The following is a 20152-nucleotide window of genomic DNA, read 5'->3' as shown; positions in this document are numbered from 1 at the left end:
ACTTTTCCTAGAAAAAAGAAATGGCACTGCCGTAAAAATCGCTTGCTTGGTCCGTAAATCTCAGTGAAAACCTACAATAAAATGTCCGCTCCTAGATTGAAATACTTATCTGTGTTACAAACAGGTGCTGAAAAATGTACAATATCAGAATATAATCAATAAATGGGTTTAAAAGTTACACCGGATCAATTAAATCCAAAACATGCACTGCCCGTGAACTGTCATTAAAATGTCAATTTCCTACAATGACAAAAGAAATTACATTGTGTACATTCCATCTGTATAGATGTTGTCTGTTTAACGTCCCCACCTAAAAAGAAATAAAAAGACTATCTTTTCGTTATTATAAACCCGTGTCACGTGATGTGGCGCGCGCGCTGTACCTAAAATAAAATAAAAACTTTCCAAACTAAACATGAAACTTCTCCGGTAACAATAATATAGACCCCATACAGAAACAAACAAACAAACAAACAAACAAACAAACAAACACCCCCCCCCCCCCCCCCCCGCAATTCAATTAATTTTAAAGGGGGAAAGACCCCCTACAATTGCTTTTATAAAGCAATTGATTTATATTTATTGATATCTTTTGTTTCAATTTGTTTATTTTGCCATCTTAATTTAACCTTACATATATTGATTTTACTCTTAACGGAGTTTTCATTTTTTTTAAACTTGCATCCATTCTTTTGGGATGCAGGATTTTAACATCTTAAACTCTGCAATCCAGTTTGTTTTATTAATTAACTTTTTTTAAATAAAACTTTCGGATAAATTTCCTTTACTATCCAACATGTCGTTTATATAAACCAATCCACTTTTAACCAAGTTCGGGAAAAACAGGCGATATTTAATATATTTATTTCCCCAAATAATCTGTTTTCTAATATTAGAGAAGGGATTAGAAAATGTTGATAAACCTCCTCCTGCTTTAACCCAACTTGAAATTACTTGTAAATAAAAGTCGGGTATTTTTCCAAGTCTATCTATTGATTTAATATTATCTAAATTCATGTTAAAAACAAGAAAGTTTTTACCAAGATTGTTAAAATATTTAGTAGGAATAATCTTTCAATTCGACATATTGGTTGTTGTTAATTTTGAGACCCATGAGGCTTTCAGTGCTGTAAAATAACTGTCAAAATCGATCATTCTTAACCCCCCTTTTTGGTATTCTCCAATAAGTGTGTTTCTTTTTACTTTGTCATTTTTTCCTTCTCAAATGTATTTGAAACAGCAACTTTCAATTTCTTTCAAGTAAATCTCTGGAACTTTACACGAAGTAGCCAAAAATGTAAATTTTGGTAATATTAAAGATTTTATGATCAATATTTTCCCAACCATTGTTAATTTTCTTTTTTCCCATGTTTTAATTAATGATTTCATGTTATCTATTTTAGGTTCCCAATTTAACTTTTCACATTGAAGTTTATCGTGACCAAAATAAAAACCTAAAGCTTTGACGGGTTTGTCGGTCCAGCGTATGCCTTCAATCTTATCTACGCTGTTTTTAAGCGCCCCAATCCAAATTCCTTCTGTTTTATTACGATTTAGCTTTAACCCTGAGAAAGAGCCAAATGTTTCAATTATATTCATAGCTTTAGATATATCTGATTTTGAACTACAAAACAGAGTTGTATCATCAGCTAATTGTGATATTTTAATGCTATGTGTTTTATTATCTATAGAAACACGAAAACCTTTGATGTCTGAGGTTTGCCTCAATCGCTCGGCCATAATTTCGACTGATAAAACAAAAAGTAAAGCCGACAAAGGACACCCTTGACGGATTCCTCTAGAGTTTTCAAAAATTTCGGATACCCATCCATTATTTATTACACACGTCTGTATTCCCTTATATAATGTTTCCACCCATGATATGAATGATTCATTAAAACCAAAATGCTTTAGAACACTTAACATAAATTCCCATTCCAAAGAATCAAAAGCTTTTGTAAAATCAACAAATATTATAGCCCCATCTATTCCGTTTGATTCTGCATAGTCCATTATATCTTGGATTTGCCGTAAATTAAATCCAATAAAACGATATTTTACATATCCGGTTTGATCTTCATTAATTAATTTAGGAAGAAGTTTTTTTAGTCTCTGTGCTAAAACATGAGATAGTATTTTCAAATCTACATTTAATAATGATATCGGACGATAATTGTCTAAAGATAATGGATCATTTTTCTTGAATAATAAAGAAAGAACACCTGTTCGTTGTGTATATGAAAGAAGTTTTTCCTCATGTCCCTTATTGAGAACTTTTACCAACATTGTTTTTAATTTTTCCCAGAATGTCTTATAAAATTCTTATGTTAAACCATCTAGACCAGGTGATTTATTTAGCTCCATCGTGTTAATAGCTTTAGTACATTCCTATATAGTAACCTCCCCATCACAAACTTTAAAGTCATTTACATTCGTACTTTTTTTGGCCTTTTTAACTTTTTTGGATTCGAGTGTCACTGATGAGTCTTTTTTAGACGAAACGCGCGTCTGGCGTATATACAAAATTTAGTCCTGGTATCTATGATGAGTTTATTTATATATCTCTTTCGTAAGCAAATAATTATGCCAATATAATGGAATTATATCGACTGTCACATAAGTGATAGGTTAAGGAATCTATAATACCAGGTTAAACTAGTATTTTCGACATAAGAATGCCAGTACCAAGTCAAGAATATGACAGATGTTTTCCATTCGTTTGATGTGTATGAGCTTTTAATTTTACCATTTGATAAAGGAATTTACGTTTTTAATTTTCTTTGGAGTTTGGTATTTTACTTTTTTTACGATTTTTTCGCACTGCCTTTTATCTAATTAGCATATGGAATTCAAAAGGTGTTTCTTATGATACAACTTATTTTACTTTCATAGAATGGGAACGAATGCTTTTGTGGTGATGTTTTACGAAAGAACAAAAAAAGAAAAGAAAGTGATTGCAAAACGCCATGCTCAGGAAATAAACAGCAGATATGTGGTGGTCCATGGAGGATTTCTATTTATACAGGTACCGGATCATTTGTATATATTTCCCCTACCTCTATACCACCTTTTACTAAATAATGATGTTACTTTTATTATGCAAGTTGAGATAAGCGAATGCGATGTTCCAAGTTCATTCAATATCTCCGCTCATTCAATGATAAAAACTACATACGTCATTTGTTTAAAAAAAGTTTTAGAAATTTGTAAATTAGATGGCCAGTAATAACGGCTTTATGATAAAAAAATATTACATAAAAAAATTTAATGAAGCTTTAAGCATACAAATATCAATTAAGGAATAATGATTTCAAGGTATGCTCTATGTTCATTTTAACATGGGTAGGCATTTTATTTGTCGATATTTCACACTGAGCAGTAGCGAGGTGTAAAATATTGTCAAATATAAGGCCTACCCATGTTAAAATGAGCATAGAGCATAACATGACGGAATTATGTCGATTCTAATAGAACAAATACAGTGTTTTAATAGGTCAAAACGTACAATAATACCCTAAAAATGTTTGGCTGTTTCCGTTTCCCCATGTTGATTGGTAAACAATATATAACAAAAGTCAATGGAAGCTGCTTAAATGTATTAGAATAACAATGAAAATAATGAGAATATAAATAGGCAGTTTGTGCGCATTTGTCAAACATATTTAGTGTGCTGATTACAAAACGTAATAAGGACGTCAAAATAGAAAAACGATATCTTTTCCATTTACATATTAGAGCTGAAATTGTTGCTTACCCAAGTATATGTAAATGTTGTTATGAATTATAATGCATTCTGATCATATTTAGCAATAACACTCCTTTCTTTAATTTTTGTATAGACATGATAGCTGAGTTCTACAAAAATACAAAGTAGTCTTATTGATTTTCTTACTTTGTTCAACTTATGGGTTTAGTAGTTTTTAAAAAGATGACTAAGGACTAGACGAAAAGGATTTAGTCATAAATTGTTTTCCAATATCAATTTATGTCATTATTTGCTACATTGAGATTTTGTTTGAAGCAACCCATCAATAGTGTTTGTATATGTAAGTATTTCAAGCAAGATCAATAAATAGGTTTATTCCATAAGGCCTATATGTATCTGCACCCCATGCATGATAATATCAGTAAATACAGTTTTTGATTATTGCAGCCCAGACATCCAAGTGCAAGAACAAATGTCATAAGAAAGCGAAGTGTAGAAAAGGAAAATGCGTTTGTAAAGGCAAATACCAAGGCGACGGAGTTAAATCTTGTAAGAAAGTCAAACGTGAGTATCATTTTTTTTTGTAAACAAGGCAAATTACAACTAATAAATAAATCATGTTTCCAACACTTCTTGAGTATCATTTAATACTCATTCAAGTAATTTAGTGAAATGGTTCAAAACAACTTTAAGAAAATAAGGACCTTGTGCACTCTCAAACTATAACTATCTACATTATGAAGAACCGTAGATTTACGTTTATTACTGTATAGAAATGCATATAATTTTGTATTTCTATTTATGACAACATACACAAAATCAATGTCAGTACTAATAAAACAGTCTTCAGAGATCTTCTTCAGGCAAAGTTGACCTTAAATGAATTTGGCCTTTTTTATGTCCTTTTAGTTATATAGGTCTCGAACTGTTTGGGTCTCATACATCATTTGCTTTCAAATATTCGGCTTTGAACGTTCCTAAAAAGGTAAATCGAGAAAAGCTCTTCGGACCAATGACATTTTAAACGTGTTTTCATTTTTATTTACAGTATATTTTTTATTAAACATGGTGTGTCTCTGTTTAGAACAAGTTTCAGTATATATGAATGCTGAAAGAGTTGCAAAAAAAGTGTTATAAAATATTTATGGAAAATTGTGTAACACATTTCAATATATTAGTACATTATCTTTGTCGACTTTTTTCAAAAAAAAATCGTGAAATGGATAAAAAGCCAAAAAAAACATTAGGACTATGGTGTAAAACTAATAGTAAAAAGATAATTTGAATACATTATAATCATGATAATGGTCAAATATTTTATTTTTATTATAATCATCAAACGCAAGGGAATTTTTGTATAGCATTGCTATTGTTTAAATAGTTACCATGGGTACCAGGTTTTTAAGTTACTACCACTACAAAAGTCAAAAAGTCTGAAAAGACCAGTTTTTGTCTGAATTTGCATGAATTTTTATTCGACATTCTTAATTTGTCTGAATAATTTTAAAAATTCTTGACAAAGTATGAATTTGTCTAATAAGGTTCTTGATTTTGGAAGTATGAACATTGTCTTATAATTTCCCGACACTACCTGTCTCATCTGATAAGTGTCTTGATTAGTGTTGACCAATTCCTGACTGTCTTAAATTTGTCTCGACCTGTCTTGACATATTCTTGACATTCTTAATAATGTCTAAATATGTCTTGACATATTTTTGACATTCTTAATAATGTCTGAATATGTCTTGACATATTCTTGACATTCTAAATTATGTCTGAATATGTCTCGACACATTCTTGACAGTCTTAAATATGTCTTGACACTATCTCAACAGTATAAAATTCGCCTGAAATGGGTACAGACTTATTCTGCACTGTTAATAACATTCTATTGCTGTTTTATACTCCTTTTTATTATGGCTAAATTAAACTTTGAAGAATCATGGATTAATTTGGTATAGGAAGATTCCCCTTTTTGTGTACCTAAGATAGAATACCCTGAATAATCCCCCATGTAGTTTAATTTTGATTTATTTTGATTAAATCTTTAATAAATTGCTTTCACTTGGATTTTTCATTGTTTAAAAACAACCCAAAAACATTTTTTATTCAATTTGAGTGTTGAATTTTATAAATTTTTATCAAAAACAATTTGTGATAACTCCTTCCTGAAAAGAAAAAAATGTTTAGATCTATATAATGCATGTCTGTTTGAGATCAACTTCATAAGACTAATGATTTCTATAGAAATGATTCCCCTTTTTGTGCACCTAAGATAGAATACCCTGAATAATCCCCCATGTAGTTTAATTTTGATTTATTTTGATTAAATCTTTAATAAATTGCTTTCACTTGGATTTTTCATTGTTTAAAAACAACCCTAAAAACATTTTTTATTCAATTTGAATGTTGAATTTTATAAATTTTTATCAAAAACAATTTGTGATAACTCCTTCCTGAAAAGAAAAAAATGTTTAGATCTATATAATGCATGTCTGTTTGAGATCAACTTCATAAGACTAATGATTTCTATATAAATCATTGGTGGGATCCAGTATAAATACATATTTTTTTTATTATTCCTGGAGTAGATAATTATTTTCTTTTAATCTTTGAAATGGTCAACTGATAAGTTGTATGGCTGCTTACAGGTAAAGCAGTTATATCTATTTGACAGTTGTGTGTATTCTGGTGTGGAATACCTTAATTTTATGGGGAACATCCTGTCCATGTGTTATACTTAATATATATTACAACAGATGACATTACACAAATATTTCATCTGTTAAATGAATGATTTGTATATCATCATAATAGCTATTTATATAAACCACATTTTTGTACAATAATTATTTACCATATTAACATTGAATATTATGAATGTAGAATGAAATATGTCTACAGTATGATTGGTTTTAATCATTTAATTAATAAGATTTAGGATCAAAATTTGTATTATTTTAAAAACCCACAATTAAACTGTTTTTTATCAACACACCCACATTTAAATTATTTTATAAATTAGATTTCATAGCCATAATTGCATTTGTAAAAATATTTAGATACCCAAATTTTCAATCATTTTACATGCCTAAGTTTCATATTTGTTGTAAGAAGTGTAACTACAAACAACAGTATATTATGTAAAGAGAAATAAAGATTAAAGTTATATCATGAATATTGGTCATAATTTGTTAAACTCAGAACTGTCAAGTAAATTTAAAACACAATTGAAAATATTCAGAATATGTCAAGCCATACTGAGAAAAAATAAGAATGTCGAGAAAATGTCGTGAAATTTCAAAACAGTATTCAAATGTCAAGCATTTGTCAAGAACTTTTAAGACCATATTCAGAATGTCGAGAATATCTCGAGTAAATTTCATACAATTTTGATATAAATGAGAATTTGTCAAGAAAAATTAAGACACAATTCATACTTTTGGAGAATGTCTAGTGAAAGTTCATGCAAATCAAGACAAAAACTGGTCTTAACAGACTTTTTGACTTTTGAAGTGTACGCCAGACGCGGGTTTTGTAAGACTCGTCAGTGACGCTCAGATCAAAAAAGTTAAAAAGTATATAGTTGAAAAGCATTGAGAATCTTAAATTCTAAAAAGTTGCGCCAAATACGGCTACGGTGCCTGGAATAAGAAAATTATAAAAAATATGCAATATATCTGTATGGGAATGTCATCAGTTATAAACAGCAACTTAACCATACTTTGCCAATGTATTATAAAGAATCAATATTTCAAGAAACGGGAAATTTTCTTCAGCTTCAAGAAAATGGAAATGCTATCATTATACACTGGCAAACAAATTGGCAATTAAACTATATGGAGAAAAATCGATATGTGAAAGACATGGACGGAAGTTCACAAAGGGCAGAAATAAAAGCTATCCAGGCTGTAGGACTTGCTGGTGCTGTCAGAAAGCAAAAGGTAAAACATTTTCCCGAAAAAAGATGAAATTCTTTAAGAATCATTTTGAGCACCACTGTCTTTGTTTTGTTTCTTAATTAAACGGTATAATGTGATTTTGTTTCTTTTGAAGTTGTATATATACACATGGAATAAGTATTGCAACACCAAATTGAAATTCAAATAAAAAAAACACTGTTTATTTTTTTGTGATATAATTTGTTGAAATAGAATTAGGTAAACATTTTTTAAATATCACCTGAGTTTAATCAATAAATATCGTCTCGATAAGTTCTTACCTGCACATGCAGCTACTGTACTCATAACCAATTAAACAGATGTTTTTGTCCTCATTGTTTTCAACACTTTAAATAAACAAGTTTAAAAAGTTATGTGATTGACACCTTGTAATTGGTCATCCGCAACTCATAACTGCAGCAAGATGGCAGATAATCAGCATGACAATTGCACGTATTGTTGGTTATCACCATTCCACTATAAGTCGTTTTGGGAATAAAAATCAGGCAAAAAACGATGTTAAAGACCTTCCGAAATCAAGAAGACCCCCTATAACATCTGCTAGGGAAAATCAAGTATAATGAAGGTTGGTCAGAAGGAAACCCATTGCAAACAATACAATCCTAAAAAGAGTCTGATGACCATACAGGAGCTTTTAAACAAGAACTGTTCGAGATCGGCTCATCGCTACTGGTTATCGTGGATAAGACCATTTCGGGGACCTTTGCCTACGAACAGACACACAGGTGCCCGTATCCAATATTGCTCAGCTCGCCAAAGTCGGAAATTAGTATCGTAGAGGAAGATCCATTGTTCCAATGAAATTCGGCTTATCTTCCTTGGTCGATCGTAGCCCGAATTTGAACTATATCGAGCATATATGGGACACTATTGGGTGTAAAGTGCACGAAATGACACCCAGTTCAAACACGTAATGTAATAAATAATACCCTTTGTCAAGAATGATTGCTGCTACCTTAGCAACAAATTAGTCGACTAATGGCAGGAATCAGAAGACGTTAAGATACGGTTATCTGTTTGAATGGAGGCTGCACACAAATTTCTAATTCTTTGGCGTATAACAGCCTCCTACTTAACATGTTATCTATATTCCAGTGATCATGCGGACTGACTTATTGATCGACAAATTACGATTTTTAGTAGACTGTTACAATTTACAATAAACATATATAAGATACTAACTATATCAGCAACGTAGTTACAATCATTCTGTATACCGTTTTGCAGTTCAGACTTCCAAGTGCAGGAGTAAATGTCATAAGAAAGCCAGATGTATAAAAGGAAAATGCGTCTGTAAAGGCAAATACCAAGGTGACGGAGTTCGATCTTGTAAAAAAGCCAAACGTATGTAGTTTTATTTTGTACAGTTTACACTTAAATGTCAATGTCAATGTAAAAAAAACGTAATACAAACACAACAATCATCACTAACACAATATGTGACAAATCACAGGCCTTATCTGGTTTTTTCTTTAACTGTTATTGTTATTCAATTAACTTCAACTATAGAAATACCCAAAAAAACTCCGGCAAACGTTATTTGTACCACATATTATGAAGAAAAACATATTTCAAGAAGCGGGTTTTTTTTCAGCTTCAAGAAAATGGAAATGCTATCATTATACACTGGCAAATAAATTGGCAATTAAACTATATGGAGAAAAATCGATATGTGAAAGACATGGACGGAAGTTCACAAAAGGCAGAAATAAAAGCTATCCAGGCTGTAGGACTTGCTGGTGCTGTCAGAAAGCAAAAGGTAAAACATTTTCCCGAAAAAAGATGAAATTCTTTAAATCACTTTGGATATTTTATCATCTGGGCCAAAGGAAACGTATGGTATTTCCTTTGGTATGTCTTTTTATGTTAGGTGATCTGTAATATTACCTGGCAGTTTTGTAAGAATCATTTTTAGCACCTCTGTCTGTGTTTTGTTTCTTAATTAAACGGTATAATGTGATTTTGTTTCTTTTGAAGTTGTATATATACACATGGAAAAAGTATTGCAACACCAAATTGAAATTCAAATAAAAAAACACTGTTTATTTTTTTGTGATATAATTTGTTGAAATAGAATTAGTTAAACATTTTTTAAATATCATCTGAGTTTAATCAATAAATATCGACTCGATAAGTTCTTACCTGCACATGCAGCTACTGTACTCATAACCAATTAAACAGATGTTTGTGTCCTCATTGTTTTCAACACTTTAAATAAACAAGTTTAAAAAGTTATGTGATTGACACCTTGTAATTGGTCATCCACAACTCACAACTGCAGCAAGATGGCAGATAATCAGCATGAGAGAAACAGGTATGTCGCTGTGACAATTGCACGTATTGTTGGTTATCACCATTCCACTATAAGTCGTTTTGGGAATAAAAATCAGGCAAAAAACGATGTTAAAGACCTTCCGAAATCAAGAAGACCCCCTATAACACCTGCTAGGGAAAATCAAGCATAATGAAGGTTGGTCAGAAGGAAACCAATTGCAAACAATACAATCCTAAAAAGAGAGTGATGACCATACAGAAGCCTTTAAACACGAACTGTTCGAGATCGGCTCATCGCTACTGGTTATCGTGGATAAGACCATTTCGGGGACCTTTGCCTACGAACAGACACACAGGTGTCGGTATCCAATATTGCTCAACTCGCCAAAGTCGGAAATTAGTATCGTTGAGGAAGATCCATTGTTCCAATGAAATTCGGTTTATCTTCCTTGGTCGATCGTAGCCCGAATTTGAACTATATCGAGCATATATGGGACACTTGTGGGTGTAAAGTGCACGAAATGACACCCCAGTTCAAACACGTCATGTAATAAACAATACCCTTCGTCAAGAATGATTGCTGCTACCTTAGCAACAAATTAGTCGACTTATGGCAGGAATCAGAAGACTTGAAGATATGGTTATCCGTTTGAATGGAGGCTGCGCACAAATTTCTAATTCTTTGGCGTATAACAGCCTCCTACTTAACATGTTATCTATATTCCAGTGATCATGCGGACTGACTTATTGATCGACAAATTTCGATTTTTAGTAGACTGTTACAATTTACAATAAACATATATAAGATACTAACTATATCAGCAACGTAGTTACAATCATTCTGTATACCGTTTTGCAGTTCAGACTTCCAAGTGCAGGAGTAAATGTCATAAGAAAGCCAGATGTATAAAAGGAAAATGCGTCTGTAAAGGCAAATACCAAGGTGACGGAGTTCGATCTTGTAAAAAAGCCAAACGTATGTAGTTTTATTTTGTACACAGTTTACACTTAAATGTCAATGTCAATTTAAAAAAAAACGTAATACAAACACAACAATCATCACTAACACAATATGTGACAAATCACAAGCCTTATCTGTTTTTTTCTTTAACTGTTATTGTTATTCAATTAACTTCAACTATAGAAATACCCAAAAAAACTCCGGCAAACGTTATTTGTACCACATATTATAAAGAAAAACATATTTCAAGAAGCGGGTTTTTTTTCAGCTTCAAGAAAATGGAAATGCTATCATTATACACTGGCAAATAAATTGGCAGTTAAACTATATGGAGAAAAATCGATATGTGAAAGACATGGACGGAAGTTCACAAAAGGCAGAAATAAAAGCTATCCAGGCTGTAGGACTTGCTGGTGCTGTCAGAAAGCAAAAGGTAAAACATTTTCCCGAAAAAAGATGAAATTCTTTAAATCACTTTGGATATTTTATCATCTGGGCCAAAGGAAACGTATGGTATTTCCTTTGGTATGTCTTTTTATGTTAGGTGATCTGTAATATTACCTAGCAGTTTTGTAAGAATCATTTTGAGCACCTCTGTCTGTGTTTTGTTTCTTAATTAAACGGTATAATGTGATTTTGTTTCTTTTGAAGTTGTATATATACACATGGAAAAAGTATTGCAACACCAAATTGAAATTCAAATAAAAAAACACTGTTTATTTTTTTGTGATATAATTTGTTGAAATAGAATTAGTTAAACATTTTTTAAATATCATCTGAGTTTAATCAATAAATATCGACTCGATAAGTTCTTACCTGCACATGCAGCTACTGTACTCATAACCAATTAAACAGATGTTTGTGTCCTCATTGTTTTCAACACTTTAAATAAACAAGTTTAAAAAGTTATGTGATTGACACCTTGTAATTGGTCATCCACAACTCATAACTGCAGCAAGATGGCAGATAATCCGCATGAGAGAAACAGGTATGTCGCTGTGACAATTGCACGTATTGTTGGTTATCATCACCATTCCACTATAAGTCGTTTTGGGAATAAAAATCAGGCAAAAAACGATGTTAAAGACCTTCCGAAATCAAGAAGACCCCCTATAACATCTGCTAGGGAAAATCAAGCATAATGAAGGTTGGTCAGAAGGAAACCAATTGCAAACAATACAATCCTAAAAAGAGAGTGATGACCATACAGGACTCTTTAAACAAGAACTGTTCGAGATCGGCTCATCGCTACTGGTTATCGTGGATAAGACCATTTCGGGGACCTTTGCCTACGAACAGACACACAGGTGTCGGTATCCAATATTGCTCAACTCGCCAAAGTCGGAAATTAGTATCGTTGAGGAAGATCCATTGTTCCAATGAAATTCTGTTTATCTTCCTTGGTGGATCGTAGCCCGAGTTTGAACTATATCGAGCATATATGGGACACTTTTGGGTGTAAAGTGCACGAAATGACACCCCAGTTCAAACACGTCATGTAATAAACAATACCCTTCGTCAAGAATGATTGCTGCTACCTTAGCAACAAATTAGTCGACTTATGGCAGGAATCAGAAGACGTTAAGATGCGGTTATCCGTTTGAATGGAGGCTGCGCACAAATTTCTAATTCTTTGGCGTATAACGATCAACCATGATGTGAACAATCATCTTAAGATTAATTTTGAAATGTCTGACATTGTAAAGTTCGACTACAGAAAAAGTTGCAAAATGCATTTTTTTTGTCCAAATAACACTTCATTTTGCTATAAAAATTTTGGTGAGATAAAAAAAAAATCATACATTTTTTGTTCGTTTTATTGCAATTGTTATTATTAATTAAGTTTCAATATTATTTTACAAATATTTTATAATACTCCATCAAAAATAAGAGGCCGTTTTTTTAAGTTTTAAAAAATCAAGGTGTTGCAATACTTTTTTTCCATTTGTATATAAGCCAACACTGAGAGCTATTATTAGTTTTGGTCAAATTCCTGTATATAATCTTTAGCACTTATTATTGAAGATTTAAAAAGAGGCTGAAGATTCTAAAGGGACACTCCAAGTTCTCATTTTCAGATGAAACTGACAACACATTGGCAGTAATAAAAAATAAAAAGCCGAAAAAAACCAACATATCGACCAGTTTTGAAAGAAAGGATTTTTCCATTCAGGTGGATGTTAAATCGAATCAAAAAAGGTCGTTTATGTGTATTCTTCAACCTGTACAAGCACCGATGTTTTAACAAGAAGATATTTTATTTAAGGTTAAAATAGGCCATATTCTCGATTCAAACTTGATTAACTGACAGTGCTTTCGCTTACAATGAAAGACCCCAAATAGACAAACATGTTTCCAACACACAGCACAAAAACTGCACTAAATTTTGAACAGAGCGAACTTAATAAAAAACACTGAGTATTCCCTTGTGTTTCGTAAATGTTAGCTGATCCTGCTGGACAAGAGAGTCCCGTCGTGTTACTCAAATAAAATACGTTGACATGTTATATTGAAAAGGGATGAGGTAATTGAGTCTTATCTTGGGTTTTCTAAGGCGTTTAGAATCGATACATGCACGTGTGTTTTTGTATTTTTGGAGCCTTCAGTGTATCCCTCTTCTACTTGAGCCTATTGAAAATGATCAAAGGATCACGGTCACATTTTTGCAAAAATGGTTCTCATAGCAACTAGTTTTAGCTAGTTTCAAATTCTACATCAAGTCAGTTGTATGACAGTTGATTCAATTAGGTCAATGTATAACGTTTTATTTTGAAATTTCCTTGGCATTTGTTTTTTTTTAATTTTTATTTTGTATATTTTTTGTAGGCAAACCACTAAAGTGCAGGAATAAATGTCATAAAAAAGCTAATTGTAGAAAAGGAAAATGTGTCTGTAAATCAAAATACCAAGGTGACGGAGTTAAATCTTGTAAAAAAATCAAGAGTACGTATTTCTAGTTTGTATAAATTTATGCTTTTAATGCCAATGTAGAAACACTATCAGCCACATTACATGTATATGACAAATCAGGATCATTGAATGTTTATGCATGCTGTATTTGAATGTACTTCTACCATAGCAATGTTTAGAAAATATTGTACACGTTATATGAATCATTTTATCATTAATCGAACATTAAACTAACAGAAGATAATTGATTATCGTAAAAATATAAATAAAAAGAGACGGTATGATCACCAATGAGACAATTCTAGTGTTATCATTGGTTAAAAGCGACAGAATGGCGACATTGTATATTAAATGTGCGGTTAGTAGGCGTGTTTTTCTTATATTTTTATATATATTTATACTTTTTATCTACAAGTTCTAGGAGTCAAACATTGCCTTTAGAATATACCTAATCCTTTTAAATTGGATTTTGTATGCTGACGGTTAACAAAAGTGGTAAAACGTTGATTTTTAGATATAAAAGGAAATTAAGTCCACATTAACTTAAAAATATTTAATCTGCAGGATTTTTATTCCATTTTGTTACAGAATCAGCATATTTTGGTTGTTATCAGGATCACAGCAAAAGAATACTACCAAAAGATGTGCTGACAGACAAAAGAATGACAGTTCAAAAATGTCGACAGTTTTGTGGTAAAAAAGGATTCAAGTACGCAGGTGTTGAGGTAAGTCAACGAAAGTTAGAAGCTTGTGTTCATGAATCTGTGAAATACGGTACTTAGTTGTTAAGATGGAAAAGGTGCATATTTACTACCTCGTACTTTATTTGGCCTTTTTAACTTTTTTGGATTCGAGTGTCACTGATGAGTCTTTTGTAGACGAAACGCGCGTCTGGCGTATATACAAAATTTAGTCCTGGTATCTATGATGAGTTTATTTATATATCTCTTTCGTAAGCAAATAATTATGCCAATATAATGGAATTATATCGACTGTCACATAAGTGATAGGTTAAGGAATATATAATATCAGGTTAAACTAGTATTTTCGACACAAGAATGCCTGTACCAAGTCAAGAATGTGACAGATGTTTTCCATTTGTTTGATGTGTATGAGCTTTTAATTTTACCATTTGATAAAGGAATTTCCGTTTTTAATTTTCTTTGGAGTTTGGTATTTTACTTTTTTACGATTTGTTTGCACTGCCTTTTAACTTATTAGCATATGGAATTCAAAAGGTGTTTCTTATGATACAACTTGTATTACTTTCGTAGAATGGGAACGAATGTTTTTGTGGTGATGTTTTACGAAAGAACAAAAAAAGAAAAGAAAGTGATTGCAAAACGCCATGCTCAGGAAATAAACAGCAGATATGTGGTGGTCCATGGAGGATCTCTATTTATACAGGTACCGGATCATTTGTATATATTTCCCTTACCTCTATACCACCTTTTACTAAATAATGATGTTACTTTTATTATGCAAGTTGAGATAAGCAAATGCGATGTTCCAAGTTCATTCAATATTTCCGCTCATTCAATGATAAAAACTACATACGTCATTCGTTTTAAAAAAAGTTTTAGAAATTTGTAAATTAGATGGCCAGTAATAACGGCTTTATGATAAAAAAAATATTACATAACAAAATTTAATGAAGCTTTAAGCATACATATCAATTAAGGAATAATGATTTCAAGGTATGCTCTATGCTCATTTTAACATGGGTAGGCATTTTATTTGTCGATATTTTACACTGAGCAGTAGCGAGGTGTAAAATATTGTCAAATATAAGTACTACCCATGTAAAAATGAGCACAGAGCATAACATGATAGAATTATGTCGATTCTAATAGAACAAATACAGGGTTTTAATAGGTCAAAACGTACAATAATACCCTAAAAATGTTTGGCTGTTTCCGTTTCCCCATGCTGATTGGAAAACATTATATAACAAAAGTCAATGGAAGCTGCTAAAATGTATAAGAATAACAATGAAAATAATGACAATATAAATAGGCAGTTTGTGCGCATTTGTCAAACATATTTAGTGTGCTGATTACAAAACGTAATAAGGACGTCAAAATAGAAAAACGATATTTTTTCCATTTACAAATTAGAGCTGAAATTGTTGCTTACCCAAGTATATGTAAATGTTGTTATGAATTATATGATCATATTTAGCAATAACACTCCTTTCTTTAATCTTTGTATAGACATGATAGCTGAGTTCTACAAAAATACAAAGTAGTCTTATTGATTAACTTACTTTTTTCAACTTATGGGTTTAGTAGTTTTTAAAAAGATGGCTAAGGACTAGACGAAAAGGATTTAGTCATAAATTGTTTTCCAATATCAATTTATGTCATTATGTGCTACATTGAGAACTTGTTTGAAGCAACCCATCAATATTGTTTGTATATGTAAGTTTTTCAAGCAAGATCAATAAATAGGTTTATTCCATAAGGCCTATATGTATCTGTACCTCATGCATGATAATATCAGTAAATACAGTTGTTGATTATTTAGATATTTACATATTATTGCAGCCCAGACATCCAAGTGCAAGAACAAATGTCATAAGAAAGCGAAGTGTAGAAAAGGAAAATGCGTTTGTAAAGGCAAATACCAAGGCGACGGAGTTAAATCTTGTAAGAAAGTCAAACGTGAGTATCATTTTTTATTTTTTGTAAACAAGGCAAATTACAACATATACATAAATCATGTTTCCAACACTTCTTGAGTATAATTTAATACTCATTCAAGTAATTTAGTGAAATGGTTCAAAACAACTTTAAGAAAATAAGGACCTTGTGCACACTCAAACTATAACTATCTACAGTATGAAGAACCGTAGATTTTCGTTTATAACTGTATAGAAATACATTTTTATTTACAGTATATTTTTTATTAAACATGGTGTGTCTCTGTTAAGAACAAGTTTCAGTATATATGAATGCTGAAAGAATTGCAAAAAAGTGTTATAAAATATTCATGGAAAATTGTATAACACATTTCAATATACTAGTACATTATCTTTGTCGACATTTTTCAAAAAAAAATCGTGAAATGGATAAAAAGCCGAAAAACCATTAGGACTATGGTGTAAAACTAATAGTAAAGAGATAATTTGAATACATTATAATCATGATAATGGTCAAATATTTTATTTTTATTATAATCATCAAACGCAAGGGAATTTTTGTATAGCATTGCTATTGTTAAATAGTTACCATGGGTACCAGGTTTTTTGAGTTACTACATGTACCACTCCAAAAGTCAAAAAGTCTGAAAAGACCAGTTTTTGTCTGAATTTACAAGAATTTTTACTCGACATTCTTAATTTGTGAATAATTTTAAAAATTCTTGACAAAGTATTAACTTATAAGGTTCTTGATTTTGGTAGTATGAACATTGTCTTAAAATTTCCCGACACTTCCTGTATCATCTAATAAGTGTCTTGATTAGTGTTGACCAATTCTTGACTGTCTTAAATTTGTCTCGACCTGTCTTGACATATTCTTGACATTCTTAATAATGTCTGAATATGTCTTGACATATTCTTGACATTCTAAATTATGTCTGAATATGTCTCGACACATTCTTGACAGTCTTCAATATGTATTGACACTATCTCAACAGTATAGATTTCGCCTGAAATGGGTACAGACTTATTCTGCACTGTTAATAACATTCTATTGCTGTTCTATACTCCTTTTTATTATGGCTAAATTAAACTTTGAAGAATCAAGGATTAATTTGGTATAGGAAGATTCCCCTTTTTGTGCACCTAAGATAGAATACCCTGAATAATCCCCATGTAGTTTAATTTTGATTTATTTTGATTAAATCTTTAATAAATTGCTTTCACTTGGATTTTTCATTGTTTAAAAACAACCCAAAAACATTTTATATTCAATTTGAGTGTTGAATTTTATAAATTTTTTATCAAAAACAATTTGTAATACCTCCTTCCTGAAAAGAAAAAAATGTTTAGATCTATATAATGCATGTCTGTTTGAGATCCACTTCATAAGACTAATGATTTCTATAGAAATCATTGATGGGATCCAGTATAAATACATATTTTTTTATTATTCCTGGAGTAGATAATTATTTTCTTTTAATCTTCGAAACGGTAAACTGATAAGTTGTATGGCTGCTTACAGGTAAAGCAGTAATATCTATTTGACAGTTTTGTGTATTCTGGTGTGGAATACCTTAATTTTATGGGGAACATCCTGTCCATGTGTAATACTTAATATATATTACAACAGATGACATTACACAAATATTTCATCTGTTAAATGAATGATTTGTATATCATCATAATTTGCTATTTATATAAACCACATTTTTGTACAATAATTATTTACCATATTAATATTGAATATTATGAATGTAGAATGAAATATATCTGCAGTATGATTGGTTTTAATCATTTAATTAATAAGATTTAGGATCAAAATTTGTATTATTTTAAAAACCCACAATTGAACTGTTTTATATCAACACACCCACATTTAAATTATTTTATACAGTAGATTTCATAGCCATAATTGCATTTGTAAAAATATTTAGACACCCAAATTTTCAATTATTTTACATGCCTAAGTTTCATATTTGTTGTAAGAAGTGTAACTACATACAACAGTATATTATGTAAAGAGAAATAAAGATTAAAGTTATATCATGAATATTGGTCATAATTTGCTAAACTCAGAACTGTCAAGTAAATTTAAAACACAATTGAAAATATTCAGAATATGTCAAGCCATACTGAGAAAAAATAAGAATGTCGAGAATATGTCGTGAAATTTCAAGACAGTATCGAAATGTCAAGAATTTGTCAAGATCTTTTAAGACCATATTCAGAAGGTCGAGAATATCTAGAGTAAATTTCATACAATTTTGATATAAATGAGAATTTGTCAAGAAAAATTAAGACACAATTCATACTTTTGGAGAATGTCGAGTAAAAGTTCATGCAAATCAAGACAAAAACTGGTCTTTACAGACTTTTTGACTTTTGAAGTGTACGCCAGACACGGGTTTTGTAAGACTCGTCAGTGACGCTCAGATCAAAAAAGTTAAAAAGTATATAGTTGAAAAGCATTGAGAATCCTAAATTCTAAAAAGTTGCGCCAAATACGGCTACGGTGCCTGGAATAAGAAAATTATAAAAAAATATGCAATATATCTGTATGGGAATGTCATCAGTTATAAACACCAACTTAACCATACTTTGCCAATGTATTATAAAGAATCAATATTTCAAGAAACGGCAAATTTTCTTCAGCTTCAAGAAAATGGAAATGCTATCATTATACACTGGCAAACAAATTGGCAATTAAACTATATGGAGAAAAATCGATATGTGAAAGACATGGACGGAAGTTCACAAAAGGCAAAAATAAAAGCTATCCAGGCTGTAGGACTTGCTGGTGCTGTCAGAAAGCAAAAGGTAAAACATTTTCCCGAAAAAAGATGCAATTCTTTAAATCACTATGGATATTTTATCATTTGGGCCAAAGGAAACTTATGGTATTTCCTTTGGTATGTCTTTTTATGTTAGGTGATCTGTAATTTACTGGCCTTTTTAAAAGAATCCTACTGAGTTTTTTATTTAAACGGTATAATGTGATTTTTTTCTTTTGAAGTTGTACATATACACATAGAAAAAGTATTGCAACACCAAATTGAAATTCAAATTAAAAAAAACACTATTTATTTTCTTGTGATATAATTTGTTGAAATAGAACTAGTTTAACATTTTTATAATATAACCTGAGTTTAATCAATACATATCGACTCGATAAGTTCTTATCTGCACATGCAGCTACTGTACTCATAAACAACAAAACAGATGTTTTTGTCCTCATTGTTAACACTTTAAATAAAAAAGTTTATAAAGTTATGTGATTGCGCCTTGTAATTGTCCATCCACAACTCATAACTGCAGCAAGATTGCAGATAATCAGCATGAGAGAAACAGGTATGTCGCTGTGACAATTGCACGTATTGTTGGTTATCACCATTCCACTATAAGTCGTTTTGGGAATAAAAATCAGGCAAAAAACGATGTTAAAGACCTTCCGAAATCAAGAAGACCCCTATAACATCTGCTAGGGAAAATAAAGCATAATAAAGGTTGGTCAGAAGGAAACCCATTGCAAACAATATAATCCTTAAAGGAGAGTGATGACCATACAGGAGCCTTTACAGAAGAACTGTTCGAGATCGGCTCATCGCTACTGGTTATCGTGCTATAAGACCATTTCGGGGACCTTTGCCTACGAACAGACACACAGGTGCCTGTATCCAATATTGCTCAGCTCGCCA

The 20152-nt window shown here is 31.2% G+C and overlaps 1 protein-coding gene across 9 annotated transcripts in view; it reads left to right on the top strand.

Annotated features, from left to right (window-relative positions):
• The window catches only part of LOC134711167 (uncharacterized), a 431307-nt gene that overhangs the window by 389803 nt on the left and 21352 nt on the right, over positions 1-20152 (top strand). For 7 of the 9 annotated variants that reach the window (XM_063571621.1, XM_063571624.1, XM_063571619.1 and 4 more), the window contains 7 exons: positions 2893-3025; positions 4154-4270; positions 7486-7650; positions 8896-9012; positions 9263-9427; positions 10802-10918; positions 19110-19274. In XM_063571621.1, coding sequence (XP_063427691.1) covers positions 2893-3025; positions 4154-4270; positions 7486-7650; positions 8896-9012; positions 9263-9427; positions 10802-10918; positions 19110-19274 — 979 coding nt within the window. The remainder of the gene's footprint in view (positions 1-2892; positions 3026-4153; positions 4271-7485; positions 7651-8895; positions 9013-9262; positions 9428-10801; positions 10919-19109; positions 19275-20152) is intronic. The other 2 variants (XM_063571622.1, XM_063571626.1) reach the window with 2 other exon arrangements.

This window comes from Mytilus trossulus, chromosome 3 (genome assembly GCF_036588685.1).
Source record: "Mytilus trossulus isolate FHL-02 chromosome 3, PNRI_Mtr1.1.1.hap1, whole genome shotgun sequence".
Lineage (NCBI taxonomy): Eukaryota > Metazoa > Mollusca > Bivalvia > Mytilida > Mytilidae > Mytilus > Mytilus trossulus.
This window is presented reverse-complemented; position numbering and strand designations above follow the sequence as displayed.